At 34.0% G+C, this 17,435-nt stretch overlaps 1 protein-coding gene across 9 annotated transcripts in view; it reads right to left on the bottom strand.

The window, feature by feature from the left end:
• Window positions 1-474: 474 nt before the first annotated feature.
• Window positions 475-17,435, bottom strand: part of Dgkh (diacylglycerol kinase eta) — a 213,378-nt gene continuing 196,417 nt past the window's right edge. For 2 of the 9 annotated variants that reach the window (XR_015445841.1, XR_015445844.1), the window contains 2 exons: window positions 12,852-13,037; window positions 475-10,359 (listed from right to left, as the gene is read on the bottom strand). Coding sequence is in view for 4 of the 9 variants with exons in the window: in XM_087197314.1 (XP_087053440.1) it covers window positions 12,948-13,037 (90 nt within the window). In the remaining 5 variants the exon portion in view is untranslated. Of the gene's footprint in view, window positions 13,038-17,435 lie in introns of all 9 variants that reach the window. The other 7 variants (XR_015445843.1, XM_087197314.1, XR_015445845.1 and 4 more) reach the window with 4 other exon arrangements.

Below are 17,435 nucleotides of genomic sequence, written 5' to 3'. Positions count from 1 at the left end.
AACAACCAACCAAACAAAATTACTGATATAGTAAACAATTTGGATGAAATCTCCAGGGAATTATAGTACACTGGAAAAAACTTACGTATTACCTAATTCCACTAATATAATGATCTTGAAATGATAAAATTATAAAAATGTAGATAGATTAGTGGTTGCCTGGGGTTAAGAAGTGAAGGCAGGAGGGAACAAGATGTGCCCATATAAGGGCAATATGAGGAACCCTTGTTGGGGGCCTGTGTGGTGACACAACTACTCAGCATCTGGGTCTTATCAATGTCTATGTTCTAGTTTTGTTCCTGTGGAGTGTACTACTGGTTCCCAAGATGTTACCACTGAGGAAAAATGGGTATGGGGTACAAAGGATTACTCAACATTATTTCTTACAATTGCACATAAAAGCACAATGATCTCAAAATTTAAAGTTTAATTTAAAAAAAGGTTTCCCTTCAGAAAGAATGTAGACTTCACACCTTCTTCAAATGCTTTCTTTTTATTTGAGAAGGATAATCTCAGGGCAGTGCCCATTGGGAAAGAGCTCTCTTACTATCATGTACATCAAGATCAACCATTACTCTTGGCAAAGTACAAAAATACACACATCAGTGGCTTCCGTACAATAAATACATAATCATGCATCCCACAATAAAAGGCACCAAAAACTGGTCACTTAGTAGTCATAAAAATCACTAGCTACATTAACAAAGCCACCCAAATTATCTGTACAGGAAATGTAACAATATATTCCAAAGGTGAAAACACATAAAACATCTTTAAAATAGTATGCAATAAATATCTCAATTGTTGTATATATTTAAAAAATTATGCCACTGTAAACAGCATGTAAACAAACAAAACTCACGTCTTATCATTATTAAAATAATTAGAGTCATAGTTATAACCTCTGCTATCAGGTATATTTCACTGGCAAATGTGCTAAGCAGTTAAAAGTTTCACTCTTTTCTGCAGCAAACAGAGCCCACTGTGTAATAAATAGATAGACATTATCTGCATCTTTTCAGATACCAGTATTTTAGTTTCAAAACAGACTACCAAAATGTAGTAAATTCTTAGCTATAAATATGCCAAGGCTAAATTAAAACTATCTTTCGCAATAGAAGGAATTATACTGTTAGGTTTTCAACATGATGATAAATGGGAGACAATTTCTGATAATCTTTATTAAAAGGTTAAATGAATGTGTTGAATAGAAGGGTAAAAGTGTCCAGCCTTCTGAGCATCTTTCTGAGTGGACCTTTTACAAAGTTGAACAAAGAACAAAGTTACCAAATTAAGAATTTTGTTTTGCTAGAGAATATAGAAATGGTTGCTACTTTATCATGATGAGAAACAGTGAGTTTAAAATATGCCTATCAAAATGTGAACACATAAAGGTTTTCCCATACTTACTGAGAATAAAAATAAAGACAGTTTCTTCCTTCTCATAAAGGGATCCTATACCCTAACCATCAATAAATATTTAGAAGTTAATTTTATAACTCAAGTATTTTTGTTTTGTTTAATCTATGTATCAGAGCCTTGCAGTACACAAATATTACTAGTCTATTTACTATATCCTTAGACTATTATTATTCCCTACACCTCATCAAAAATGACTGAGGTAGAAACACCAACCTTCAACACCAATAACTTCAGAGACTTTGAAATCTACTGGAAAGCATTTCTTTATAGCCCCTCTCCTCTCCAGTGAGTTTGCAATGTATACCTTTTGTATATTTTGAAGTATGCGTTATTCTCTTACTTGGACCTATAGTTGTGAAAAATAGCATTCTATAGGATTGATGAAACACAGTCAAAATTATTTGTGGCCAACATGAAAACACAATAAATGTGGACATGAAAGTGAAATTACTCCTTTATGACACACAATGTGGTTATTTGGGGGTGGGGGCTAGAAGGAGACTCTTTCCCTGAAATAACCCGAGGAATAGGTTTTCTAAAAATTCTCCTAATTTCTCTCTTTTTTTTTTTGGTACTGGGGCTCGAACTCAGGTCCTTGGACTTGTGAGGCAGGCAGCAGAACCACTGAGTGAAATCCCCGGCCCTAATTTCTTAAACAGATATAGAAAACTGATCATGAAGACAAACTTGAGCTCTCCCAGACAGGAACTATGTCTTATTTGTATCCTCAGCATCTAATTGAGTGCCAAGTATAGAAAAGATAGGAAAATGTCTATCAAGTAAGAAAGAGAGCTTTTCATTTAATTACATATATTTTGACTAATACTTAATTTTAGAAATTATTAACTTAAAGAGATTTTTGTGTTAACGTTTTTATTATTTGGGGTCATGGTAGAAAGGTTTTATAGGCTCACAAAAGAAAAACAGGCTCACAGGTAATGGTTTTTAGCCTTTATATTCTATAAACCTTCTTATATTTACAATAATCATTAACTATAAATAACCGGGAAGTCACACAAATCTATATCTTCATGGCTGAATATTACTTTAAAAATTTCACCTTCACTATTGCTTTTTATTCTTTCTCGAGTCTTATTTTTGTGTGTAGGTAATCACTGTGTGTGTATGAAGACTGTACACACTGAATGTAAAACAGAAAGAAAATCTTTAGGGCACATTTATGAATTTCAAACAAGAATTGGTAGTTATGTGAAAAAAAGGAAGCCTCATTTTTAGAAATAAGAATTTGCATTTAGTCAATATTGCTGATGTACAGCAAACAAATTATTATCTTTATAAAACCAGGGCTCTTCCCTGTTTATCTTTTGCTAGTCCAGAGTACATGCATGACAACACTCAACACGTGAATTTTCAGGGAGTTCTAAGCTTTTATTTGTCAAAGTACAAAAATATAGAAAACAGAATTTTATTACCTTCATTCAAAAACATTTATCAAGGTCCTATTATGTGCTAGCTAGACATTAGGCCACAAAAATAAGAGAAACTCAGTGGAAGAGGCAGGTATCTACGTGTATTTGAAAATATGATGCTATTTTTTTTTCCTCTCTTTTTTTTTTTTTTGGTACCTGGGATCGAACTCCAGACCTTTTGCTTTCAAGGCAGGTGGCAGCACCACTGAGCTAAATCCCGGCCCTTTCTCTCTTTTTTTTTTTTTTGAGACAGGATCTCACTATGCAGAGTTCAGGCTGACTTGAAATCACTATGCAGCCCAGGCTTGAACTCGCAGCAATTCTCTTGCCTCAGCCTCCTAAGTGCTGGGATTATAGGTGTGTGCCACCACGTCCAACTAACATAAAAATTTTCAAAATACTGTGGAGCATGGATGAAATGCCTGCCTACAGACAGCAGGTAGGGATTCACAGGAAGTTAAATTTGAACTGAATCTTATATGAGTTGATCTATGGAATATGAGTATGCCAAGGCACTAAATTGTGAGCAGTTGCAAATTTCTGTATTACAAAGGTCAATGGTGAGTAAAGTTGCTAAAGGTCACAGAGGTTCTTACCCATTTTCCTAAAGAGCTAGTTTGCTTTGCAATAAAGAAAAAAGAGCCTACTTATGAATTTTTAGCAAAGAGATGACAAAGCAAATTTTTGTGAGAGACATGAAAATAGGAAAGCTGTTTGCTGAAAAGCTACGGCCAAAGCATAGGAGAGAAGTGTTGAAGGTCTGTACTGATAAGGGCCTAAACCAAGGTAATAAAATTATCAGTTTATTGCAAGTAATTAAAACAGAACATAAAATGCCAATTCAGCCTTTGAAATGGTAAAATATGAAATGTGCAACTGTGTACTGAAAAAAAATCTGACATATAAAATGCTTTTAAATTTGCACAATTCAAAACCAAGATTTTTATTAAGGCTTTGCTTCATTTCATATTTTAGGTTATGAGTTTCTTGGCAGAAGAACATAATTTATATAATATTGCATAAAAACTGTGTCATCTCTCAAAACCTTTCTGAAAGCTTTCCAACTAAAAGAAAACCAAAAAACTATTTAAGCTGGCAACTTTCATCCTCATCATTATGTACATCAAAACTCTTGCTACACAGTTGAAATTTATAAACAAGGATGATTCTAATAAAAATTGTAATTAATTTCAATTATTCTAAGGTCATCTGTGTATCAGGTCATCATAGGAAGCACATTCCCAAGAAAACGATTTCTTCCTGTCACATACAAAATCACTGTGGAATAATCACTTAAGAGATCTGTCATCAAAAAATTAAGTTGTGCCATTAAAACAGATCAAAATACCATGCTCATGAATTCAAATTCAGTGTTTCCTTGTATCACACAGCTTTATACATTCTTTTCTTTTTTTAACTTTATACATTCTTATAATTCAACATTTCAGGGCGAAGGGAATGGTACAGGAGCTCTGAATTATATTGTGCTGCACTGTTACATCAGATTTAGCAAAGAAATAGTCAGGTCAAGATAGTGACCTGAAGACAGTGACTAAATTCAAATGTCATGCAAAACTAAAGTCATCATTCACGGTCCCTTATATATAAGTAATATTATTTTAAGTAGGTTATTCTAATTTCTAATTTATGTTTCTTAATTGTGCCCAAATTTTCATTTAGTTTCTCTGAAGGTACACTACATGAAAGATACTCTTCCATAGTCTAAGAACATAGTCAGTGATCCTTGCTCTGGATCCAAGACACCATTCAGAAAGGGCTCAGTATTGAATTAAGAAAGTGACAACACAGGGGAAAACAAGTTAAGGAATTATGTACTCTTTTTTTTTTTTGGTACCAGGGATCAAACTCAGGACCTTGCACTTACTTGTGAGGCAGGCGGCAGAATATGTACTCTATTTTTGAAAACCACTTGTTTCAAGAGATATTTTCTCCTCCAGGGAATTAATATAAAAATATGAAGGTCTTAAGAAATGATTACATTCACTTTTATAAAATACTTAATTTTTGGTGAATTAAAAAATTATAGCATGCATATAAAAATACCCTTGACCTATTCTAGTACAGATGATAGCAGTTTAACTTCCCTTTCTCTTGTATTTTTATTTTTTTGTGGTGCTGAAGATTGAACCTAAGCTGTGTGCATCCTAACCAGCTGCCCTACCACTGAGCTGCAGCCAGTCCTCAATTTTCACTTGTAAATGGAACATGAAGAAACGTTTTATTTCCATGTTATACTTGAGACACCTTCATTTATATCTAAGATGACAGTGGAGAAGAAATGGGAAATTTAAGTATGATTCACACTTATATAGCTCCTTTTGTAATAAAAAAAAAAAACCCAAGTAGTTATAACTGATAATATTGTGTGGCACTGGGAAAAATTAAAATACCAAAACATGTAGTTTGCAGAAAGGAGACAATGAGCCAGTGCTGAAGTCAGTTATGGAACCCAATAAGCTGGAATCATATTCCTATCTGCAGAATGACAAAATTCATCTTTTGGTAAATATTGTAAATCTTTATAATTTGTTTCAAATGAAAAAAAAATCCATCATAGCTAACACATTTAAAGGCTTAGCAAGTTCATGAAAATCCCTTTGATCTGTATGGTATGGTCTGATATACATTTACCAGGGTTCTTTTATTTCAAAGGAACCAGCTAAGTCCTTCTGACTAGTTCTTCTATAGTTATCACTAAACTGAGAAAGCACAGACAACTGCCCCATGTATTAAACACTTGTGTGTGGTACATCACATGACTTGAATGATTAGGTCAGCAGAACTACCTCCTTAACTGACTTGTAAATTTCAACAGTAAAATTGGCTCCCTGAATTCACTGCTTATTTTAATAAGATCTAGATAAACTCTCAGACCTTACCATTGTAACCTTTTTTTGGTTTTGTTTTGTGGTCTTGTGCTTACCATATCTCATATGTGCTTTTTGTTTCTACAACATAAAGTGAAAGATATCTATTCTACATTCAAACTCTTTCCAAAACTGTCAAATTTCCAATTCAAGTTCTTTTTTCCTTTAATTTCTACATGTTTCTCATATCTTTTCATTTTTTTCTAACTTCAATAATTGCTTATAGAACTGTAAAATTAATATAAAACCTTGTATTTAAAATTGTCAATTATTAATCTCCTAATATAATTCTTAAATAGCTCACAATTAGTCTACTGTAAAATAGATAAGGATTGTTAAGATGATTTTTGTTATATTACATTGCTTCATATTAAGTGGGAAGGTTTTTTTTCTTCCTTGAAAACAGGTCATTTTTGTGTGGCATGTTATGCCATTATGTTTTAAATTTGTAGGTTTTTAAACAGTTGAATTGAGAATATATTTAAAAATGATTCAAGATTCAATTAAAATCTCATCACTTTACTTGACAGAAACAAATAAACCATTAGCCAACGGTTACTATTTCTGTAGAAGAGTCCAGAGTCAAATGCAAATATAAATATAAGTATATATATCTCAGAACCACGAGCTGGCTGGAAGAGGTATGTGATATTTTTAGGGATTCATGATTCTTAGTTTTCATTTAAATGCCATATTGGCAGTACAATCATGGAAACTTCTCATAACATAAATTGATTCATCACGGGAAAGAAGTTACAAATTGAAGACATATATTGGCAAAATATAGTACAACGGATCTCTTGGGTACATTAAATTCTTAATATTGGTGATTTCTTTTGGCTTTAAGCTTTTTTGATATTTATTTTAGATACAAAAATCATTTTTTTACAAAGTTCCTATAACTGTTCAGTTACCTATGCTAAAAAGAATATTTCTTTTTACAAGGAAAAAAACAGGGCATCTGTTTGACAGAAATGAGTACTTCAAGTATATAAGTAAATCATTAATAGAGCTATTACAATCTAGGGAACAAGAGTAAAAAAGGAAAAGAGCCAGAATATGCATTTTGTATAAAGATTAAATTTCACAAAACAATAAATAAATGCACTGATTTATACAACTTATGAAAACCTTCTAAAGTGATTATTAAGTAATACTGCCTATGATGGACTATGCTGATGTCAGCACTGCCTCACATAGAGAAGTTCAAAAGTAAAATTCTTGCTCATAAAGCCACAAAATATACAAAGCTTTTGTATTTATGTGTTACCAAACATTTTATCTGCCAAAAGTTCCACAAACTAAAATACAACTTGGCAGTTTGAATAACCAGCATGATAATTACTTTGGTATAAAAAGATAAGAAACCTTTTAATATGAAAATTAATAAAACCAGAAAAGGAGAAATCTGTTTTATAAATAGACATGTTAACATAAAAGTGAGACTTTCATCACTCTTAAGAGAAAGAAAAATATTTGATACAACTTACTTGGAGATTTGAAAATAATTATATTTTTCCAGCTCTAGATAAATATATTACTCCAATTTACTAGTCATCTTCAATATACAACATATAACTCATAAAACAGGGAATGTTACAATACTAGAACCTTTCACAGCACTAGTTACCAGTTACCAGAACTGTACAAAATTTTTATGTATTAGCTTAATACTTAAAAAGTATAGAAATAGATATGGCTAAGCTCTGTGAAATAACAGTGCAATCAAACATTAAGGGCCACAAAATATATTCTTTCTTCTTTTTAGCTTGTATATCCAACTGCATTATCCTACTTTAATAGCATTATCAACTGAGTATTGCAATCCTTTATTTTAATGCATCTTAAAAGTAACCGTATGTTTTGTTAGGTTTGGTTATGTTATAGTTGAAATGCAGTTACCATGAAATACTTAGACTGTAAATTCCTATATAGAATGAATATCTTGTAGCTAAAGTTAAAATATTTTGTGTGGAGTTTTAAAAGTTTCTAAGTAGTGGCTTGGTTTTTATTTTCCAACTAAAACTTGTAAGTGCATAAAAAATTAGGAGAGGATGTAAATAAATAGAATATCTTAGTTACATAAAAGGAATTGTTCATCTATGTTATATAATATGGAATTTATCCTAAATGTTGCTACTGAGTTAATGCAGTCTCAGTGACTCCATTAAACTTCTTTTCCTGAAAATAACAGGAAGAATTATACAAATAGGTACAGTCCAGCTGTCTCTGATCTCTCTGCTCTCTTTAACAATAAACTTTTGTAGTAGTTTTTTTTTTTCTTCTACCATAAATGTCCCTAAACAAAACTTGGAAAAAATAAAATAATAATAAAGAAAAAAAATGCTTTGCTTTTTATAGAAACCAGTAACATCACCTTTATAAAGTTTTGGCTGCTTCTTTAGGAAGGCATCCTACTGCAAAGACATCACATTACTGTTGTGACACAGAGACTGCAATACAAAAGTCAAGAGATGCCACAGCAGAGACAAAAAGACCCAGGCCCCACTGCACATGGAGTGCGGCAGTGAGAGGAGGAATGTTGAAGCCAAGCGGTAGGAACCACAAGGAAAGCTAGTACATTAGTCACACTCCCCATTTGAAAAATTTTCATCTCTTTCTCCTCTCTCTCTCCCTGTGCTGAGGAAAACCTGGTGTTTAAAAATTATCACTTGTATTCTCCAACTCTAAGCCTATTGTCCATTCAACGTATATCTGAAAGATGTAGGATGAATTTGCCTTGTGAAAGTAGTAGAGCCAGGAGACACCTTAGATGCCAAAGATGTGTTGTTTTAATTAAAGAATTCATTAAAAAAATTAAAGAATTCATATCCTGAGAATATGACAGTTCACTATATTGTTAGTCCAGTTGACAATAGCAGGTAATTTGCTTTAGAAATGAAGCGTAGAAGGAACTCCCATAATTTTCTAAGTGATATTTTGTATGAATATTTCATTTTTAGGTTCCTGTTAAATAAAGTAACTATAGAAGTCTAAAATCTATTCATAAAAATCAGCTACAGATTCTCTAGGCAGTTATGTTTTGGTAAATCATATCAGTATGTAAAAATTATTAGGTGAAAGATTCCTGACAATAAGTCACTATAAAAGATCTTATTAAAGAATTTAAAAATTTGCATTTGAGAACCAAGAATATGCTACACTGTTTTCAAGCACTACTTTAGAGAATTATTAACCATGTGAAATCAAGATAAGTTAGCATATGAAAAATTCAAATCTAGCAAAACATGCCTACTTGGAGGATTAAATGACATATTCACTTCACTTGTAATTAATTGGATCCCCTTTTGCATGCCTAATGATCATTTAATGTGTATGCTGCTATATGTCCTCAAGCATGAACTATATCAACAGGATAACTGACTGATAAGAGAAAATGAAAATGTATGAGCTGCAGGAGACTACCCAGTGTTTACTTATCTCAGTACATATTCTTCTGAAATGTTCCTGACCTAAGTCACGAACAAATGAACATATCACATAAGCAACAAACAGAATGAATGTGGAGTGTTAGTGGCTTAGAGCTGAGTGTGGGCCTGGAAAGAGGCCAGCTGTGTTGGTCAGCTAATCTCCTGTGAACCACCTTAGCTGCCGAAATAAAACCACTGAGTGGGGAGGGCCCATCTAAAACTAGAATTAGGGATAAGAATTGAGAAGAAAACTCTGCTATGGTGATGAATGAGTTTCAGCTTATTTCTAGGATTAGTGAAAGAATTAATAGAACAGTGGGTTGAGGAACAAGCTATTGTAGGGACTTTTGAAGAACTCAGATTCCTACTATCTAGTAAGGATAAAACAGACGTAGGCCAATGCTAATTGTCTAAGGAATCTTATTGAAAGGAAGAGTTTTGACTCAATATTCCTGGAGTGGACCTGAGATTCTGCATTTCTATAACCTCCCAGGTGATATTTGTGCTGCAGGCCCATGGACCACTATTTTGAGTAGTGAGGATATTCTAGATTAATGTTGTCCAACGGATTTTTGCAATGGTGGAAATGTTCTGTATCTGTACTGTCCTCTATGGTTGCTGTGACAAGTGCAATTGAGAAATGAAATTTATAGTTAAATAGCCACATGTGGCAACTGGCTATGATATTAGACAGCATAGATCTAAACATTCATGAGTTACTGTTCCTCAGCCAGAGAAATTTGTATCACACTCCCCAAATAACCTGTCAATTCACTTACATTATTAGCAAGAATTCTTTTATATCATGCAAATATAAAGTTAGTTTAAATGGTTTTCTTCCTAACACTCAGCTAAAAAACCCCTTTAAGGTAGGAAGACACAAAAGGAGTTATTTTATAGGTGGTAGTTGATGGGGAAAGGACAGTAGAAGGCAGTGAGAATTTGAGCAGCTATTTATTACTGCATGGACCATATGGAAAAATGGAAAGGCAGAAAGTAGAAGAGAAACTCTGAAAAGGAAGTGGACAGACAATGAAGAGAAATATTTAGTACTCTGGAATTTTACTTAGGCAGGGTCCTTCTCCTTCTTGAAAGGCAAGATTTTTTTCAGGAAAAAGAAAGTGAAAGGAAGTAGACTTTGGCTGTGATTCTCCCGCCTACATGCCAATCATCCAGGTGTGGGAAAGCCTAAGGGAAGAAGAGATGACAATTACAGCAGCCATGAGATGCATCCCTGAGGCCTCATCTGTGCACCCCAGGCTGATAAAGCCCAGGGAGGAGCAATTTCTATTTCATGTTTTTAAGCCCTATCTGGGATAAGAAGATGGCTTCCCCATGACACTGACAGGGGCTTAAGGGGGCACTAAGGGTACCATACTGGCAAACAGGTAGCAATGAAGTCACATGAGTTGTGCACAGACATATGCAGACAAAGCTTACAGAAAAACAGCTCTCATTTAGCAAGAACAACAAAAAGATCCAAATTGTCATTTTAAAGGATTTCCTCGTCCAAAAAGGCCATTTTAGGAAAAGTCTGACAAATTTAGTTTCCATTAAAGAATACATAAAAGAAGTTACCTAAGAGTAAAAAGATCATCAAACAAAAAAATTCAACCATTTATATCATACTCTTAAATTCCAAAAACATAGTAGCTTGAGAATCTTTTCTATTGACAGCCAGGTATGGGGAGGGTGAAAATCAATAAAGCTTTTCATATTAATACATTCTTTATATTATAGTTCCTTCCCTGCTTACCCCTTGCCTTTCCTAAAAGCTGGACAGAGATCTGGGATCTCAGAAGAGTTCTGGAAATCTGGTATTTGGATTTCACAGGAAAGTACTTAGACCAGGACAACATATTGTGTGGGGTCTACAAGAGACTGGAAAAGGAGACTTTTGCCTTCATAGAGGTGGACAAAATTCAGGTTATTATCCTTTTAAACTACTTGGTATAAATTCTTTTTAGAAAATTTCCATTTGTCTAGAACTTAAGTAAAATATATAGTCAGATGTACTTGATCAGGAACCCAGTAAGTAGGTTTGTTTATATGTTTGCTTGTTTTGTGATGCTGAAGACTGAACGTAGGGCCTCACACATGCTAGCCAAGTGCTGTACCACTGAGCTACATTCCTGGCCTTCATTTATTTTTAGGTTATCTAAAATTTGTGACTTTACTGGCAATTAGTCAAGTTATAAACTAGAATTAACTGTCAAATAGCTAAATTCTTTTGAGATACTTATATGTCTAACAATATTTCTCTTTAAACATTGGGCAAAACAATTTTCTAGGAAATACCAGCAATGTTATGTTTCAATATCATATGTACATAAATGTGAAGCTACATATAAATGTATATGTGTATATATGTGTATCTATGGAGCACCTACCAGATTACAGAAAATTGTCACCACTAGGTCAGTACCCTGTTTATTTCTCTTATAAAGAACATGTAAAAAAATTAATTTCTTGGATACAATGGCTAAAGAAATCTTCCTTAAGGATATTTTTGTGAATTTCTGATATGATGCCTTTGGTTTTCAAAGATTTGATCATTGTAATGTTGACTTCTAATCAACAATACTGACATATAGTGGTTTAGAAAAAGGAAAATATCTACCTGACAGAATATAAGAATTACATGAAATAATTATAAAGCCCTTAAGAAAAAAATTAAATTTCTTCTGGTGGAAAGTTTGTGTCAGAAGTCACTGTAGCTAATGGGTGAGTCTGGATGATCAATCAGTATACCAATCTCAGCTGAGATCTTGTAGAATTCCTAGATGGCAACAGTCTGTTTTAAATTCAAACAGAGTATAATTATTAAATTGAAATGAAAAAATAGGGACAAATATGGGAAATGTGGTTTGGAGAACTGTAATAAATTTTGTTAGGCAAAAGAGCATGTAAGTTTATGAAAATACCCAGAGAATTTTCTCAATGTGCACACCTACAGTTTATGATAGACTGAAACAAAGCTAGCTTACAGAAGATGTATACAAGTTGTTGATTATGGCACAGACACATGATCACCGAGTCTTAGGTATACATATCTGCAAAAATCCACATTAAAGAACAGAAAAGTGTAGTGCTCTTAGCCCACAAAAAGGTACTTGGGAAGTAATAAATAAATTCCATTAAAATTGACATTAAAGCTATAAAATATTACAATATTATATATAACATGCAAGAAACGAGAGACAATTCAGGCAGGAAAACCGTGCATTAAGATTTGCATTATTTATAGTATTTGATGGGTTTGTTTAACCACATTCTTTGACCAGTGAGTGCTGGGAACCTGAGGTGATTACCGATCTAACACTGAAAACATAACTTTGTATCTTGTCTCCTAACCAGTGATTTTGAGGAAGAAGTCATGCCTCCAATAATGAAACCTAAGAAGTTTTATCCACATACTGTTACGTGGCTGCACAGAAAGAACCTTCTATGAGACCAGGTCAAAGATAACATCCATTCCACCTTTTAGACAATGCAATCATTTCAGATTCCTCCTATTTTTTTTAACTATTGTGAGCATATTTAAACATGTTAGGTTTGCACAATAAGAAAATGGCTTAATGGAATGTATTTTTGGCACAAAAATATTTTCTTATACCTCAAATCAAAATTTTCACCCACAGAAAAATATTAAGCCATAGAGGTGCTTCAGTGGTGCTTACTTATCTATGCAGAAAACTACAAGAACAGCCAATTGCTTCCAAGAATTTTGTATTAAGTAGCAATTACTTCTCTTCCAAGGAATAGCACCGATATGATTACACCTCAGACTGGGGAGTGCTCCTTCCAAGCTCTTTAATTCCCTGGAGAATTCGCTTCATATGGCCCACTTTCGGTATCCCCAGGTCCTAAAAAAGGAAGAAAGGAAGAAAGGTAAGAAGGAAAGAAGGAAGGGAGGAAGACAAAAAAGTTTATTGATAAGAGAAAACTTAGGATTAAATATTTAACCAGCAAGTACATAGTTGCCTTTCAGTGCATCCATTTTAGTTTGTATTCAATTATTTAGGAACTGACAGCTTGAAAAAAAGTAGTTAATAAAACAAAAATAACTCAATATGAAAAATTACCAACCGGTAAAAAAAAATCCTATACAAGCTCTGCTTAACTGTGTTATTTTCATAAATTACATATAGTGGGGCAGTTTTTTAAGAGTCAAAACCAATACAGTTTCTCTTTTCTTTCTATATTGCATGGCAGGTACTTGGGAAATACTTGTTGCAGAAGTGAACACAACATGCAAGACAGCTATAATGCTCACTCTCTGAATAACTGCAAGAAAGAGTTAAAGCCTCTAAACCCTACAATTTCTTTAAGTGTAATAAGTATAATCAGTTTGCTAATGTGAAATATCAAACAAGGTCTTCACAAAACAATGTAAAATATTTGAAAATTAGTAAATTAATAGATAATCAGGAAAATGACTTACAAAGCAATCTAAAATAGAGACTGTTTCTCAGAAAAGATAAAGATTCCAAATACCCACCTGATTTTGTACTGTAAGAACATTATTTGTTTTTAAACTTTAAAATGGATTAAGTCTACACAGGCTGGATTAAGTGTACACCCACATACACACACACACACACACACACACACACACACACACACTTCCCTGTGCTTTATGAGCTCTTTAAATTCTACAGCAACAATGCTACCCCATTCTGAATGCTTCTGAAAACATTCTTTCCAAAGCCAGTGCTATTTCAAGCCTGAGATAATTTCAGGGTATCATTTTTATCATATTTAACTGACCCAGAAAAATATTTTCTCGGTCTCAATGATCGAACTCGGGACCTTGCGCCTGAGAAGCAGGCAGCGGAACCACTGAGCTAAATCACTGGCCCATGAAAAAAATTTTCTCATATAACACCAAGGCATCCAAAATTAGTTCCAATGCACCTATACATTTTCTGGGTATATGACAAATACCAAACTTAAAAGCAAGGCAGTCTTAGAGGAAGATATCAGTGCCTATTACCTAAATTTAAAATGTAAACACATTTACCATTACACTTAGCTTCTTTTATTTGAGTGGAATATTTAGGTAATCATCATTCTTTATGATAACAAATATTTGCTGACAAAATACATTCAAATACTAACTATTTTATTTTAGGCCATATATGCACTGTATTCTCCAGAATAAAAACTTCTCCAGAGGCAGCAGACTCTACTCAGATTTACTATTTTTGTTTAACAAGATCAATGTTTTCCATAATGTGACATAGAGTTACATTAACTTCTTAGCTATATATTCTTCACTCCTGTTTCAGTTTAGTACTTTCATGTCTTAGGAGCTAGGCTGCGATAAAGTTATGCTATGACATTTGTTAGATTTTTTTCTTTCCTTTTATCAAATGCACATGTTGCTTATCACATATTGCTGTGTACTTATCTTTACTGCATTCTTTACTACTGGCTTTTTCTTTCTTTGGATGAAGAGGCTTACCTTTGCCAAAGTGTATTTTATTTTGTAGACATTCAATTATCTTTCCAGCCACACATTACAACTTTTCAAATTGGAAAAAAACAAAAAGTAAAGAAACAAAAAACTCCACCCTATCTTAAACACATTCTCTGGCAATTTCATTTTTTCCTACTTTATGCCATTGGGGAAATTAGTACAACCTCTTTGTTTCCTGAACAGCTGAAGCACATTAGAAGTTTTCCCTTTCTCACCTAAATCACATTGCTATCTCTAGTTATTTCAGTGATAAAGAAGTAACACTTAAGCCAAGTTCTCACCCAAGTTCTCAGGGGGAGAAGCATACCAAAAGGGGGCACACATCTAGCGTGAGAAAACATTTAGTATTTTCAAGCAACTGAAGTAAGGTCAAGGTGGATGGGGCACAACCCAGTGAGGAGCCAGAGACTCCATAGGAGGTTGAGTAAACAGGTGGAACCTTTCAGGCCTCCATTAAGACATGATTCTTTATTTTCATAGAAATGGGGAGCCACTGAAATGTTTTAAGTGATACACTTGATGGCTGATGTTAACATCATGGTAGCTGCACTATGGACTACGGACTGAAGAGACCATGGACAATGGATTGGAGGAGAGCGCAAAGAATGGGTAGGAAACTACTGACCAGATGTGACATTAGTGTAGAATAGGACTGGGTTCAGGAGATGAAAGCAATGAATGGAGACCAGAATCACCATGACTTTGCTGAGAGGCTGGACAGGTTGGGGCAAGGGGTAATGGATAAAGAAGAGAAAGGTACTAAATGAGACAAAATGAAATGAAACAAAAAGAACAGAAGAGAGACAGACAGTGATACAATCCTGAAGTTCACAAGTGAGGTCAGGCAGGTTGTTACTATTGTCCCCCTAGAGCTCCACTGTGCTGAAGGTTTGTTTGCCAGCTGATAGGATTTGAGAAGCTAAATGGATCTCGTTTTTTCAAGTGGATTAATTCATTGATGAGTTCGTAGCTCAAAGGGCTTATGGGAGTGAGGAGCCTAACTGGATGAGGCAGTTCACTGGAGGCATACCTTTGAAGGGTGGATTTTGTCCCCGGCCCCCTCCTCTCAGGCTCCTTCCATCTCTCTCTGCTTCCTGGCTGCCATGAGGTGAGCAGCTTTGCTCCACCTTACCCTTCCACCGAGATGTTCTGCCTCACCTTGAGGCCCACCAGACTAAAACTTCCATAACTATGAACCAAAATATATCTTTCCTCCTTTAAGTTGACTTTATCAGATATCTGTCACAGTGGTGGAAAACTAACACAATGGTTCTGTGCTACACAAGGCTTTGTTTATAAAAATTTCCTTTCTCATCCCCCTCACATCTTGTTTTAGAACCAAAATAAACTTAAAAAACAAAATGTCAATACAGACATCTAAAATAAAAGTTTTAAGGGAAGGAAATAATTTGCATTAAAAAGAAAAACAAAACAGAACAATAACAAAAAAACCATAAAAGATTAATGAGGAAATTTACTAAAATAATTCTCAATATTGCCTTTCTATTTTTCTTCTATCTTTTCTTCAACAGAGTTCCTATTTCTCTAAATTTGCCTCAGTTTATCATTGTGCAAATACATACAGTGATACCTTGGTTCATGAGCTCTTTTGTTTGCAACCAATTTGTATTTGCTTAATTTAATGTGTGTGCATGTGAATGTAGACACATGTAAATGTATTTATATGTGTATTCTTTATACAGTGTTTTCCTTGAATGTATGCTTATTTCATGGACAATGAGATACAAGCCTCTAGAAGGCAGACATCACCTAGAGAAGCTGGCATAATACTGTAAATTAATCAGTATTAATGTACTGTATAACTATTACAGCTTGCCAATGATATGACAAGCTACGTCAATATTTGGCTATAAGATCCCCCATATTTTCTTTATTGTGCACTCATTTCAAGTTTCTAAGTCAACCTTTGCTTTATGAGCTCTATTTATTTTGCTCTGCTCCAGGATTAAGATTTTCAATCATGGTAACTAATTATCTATTATTTTATTATTACTCCAGCTAAAGATTCTTAGATAGAAGTGGCATTCACCCCTTGATGTGCTAAAACACTGATTATTCAATAAAGATCTACATATTACCTGACTCCTCATCTGTTCAAAGATCTCTGCTAACTTGTAGATGAAGGCCTAGTAGTCGATGAATATGTAAGGAATTTGCTGTCATAATTCTCTGCATTCTAGAAGTTGGTCTACAGGAAAGGGATCACTCTAACAATGTTACTTATTGTAGTTTTAAAATGGTAGTGTGTGCTAAGTACTTGTAACCTGGTAAAATCCCCCTTTTAATCATTGTACAGAACAATATGCTTTGGCTGTTTCTACTATAGAGTCTCCACACAAAGAATAAAAGAGAATTGCTAAAGACCAACAACTAATGATTTTCCTTCTGTATCATGAATGACAGGTTCTGAGCTGCTTTCTAGGAAAAGCCAGGTATATGTTTTGCTTCCTTTATTAAAGAAAATAATACATATATTTTTGAGAATAACAGAATATTAAGACTCTGTCATGGAAATGCAATTTGAACTTATTAGTCTAGTTGTTCGTGCAACCTAAGAAAGGCCAGTTTAGAAACACAGCAAAATCATAGGACTATAAGTAGCCACTGCTTATAAGTAGCTCCTCTAGTTCCATACAATAGCCTTACTGAGCTATATTTCCAGCCTTTTAAAATTTATTTTGAGACAAGTCTTCATTAAGTCACTATAGTACCCTGGCTGTGTTTGAATTTAGGATTCTCCTGCCTTGGCCTCCTCTGCAGA

Source organism: Heterocephalus glaber, unplaced genomic scaffold (assembly GCF_053883595.1).
Source record: "Heterocephalus glaber isolate CG9 unplaced genomic scaffold, H.glaber_assembly_v1.0 deba00001666, whole genome shotgun sequence".
Lineage (NCBI taxonomy): Eukaryota > Metazoa > Chordata > Mammalia > Rodentia > Bathyergidae > Heterocephalus > Heterocephalus glaber.
Note: the sequence above shows the minus strand (reverse complement) of the source record. Positions and strands in the feature narration are given on the sequence as shown.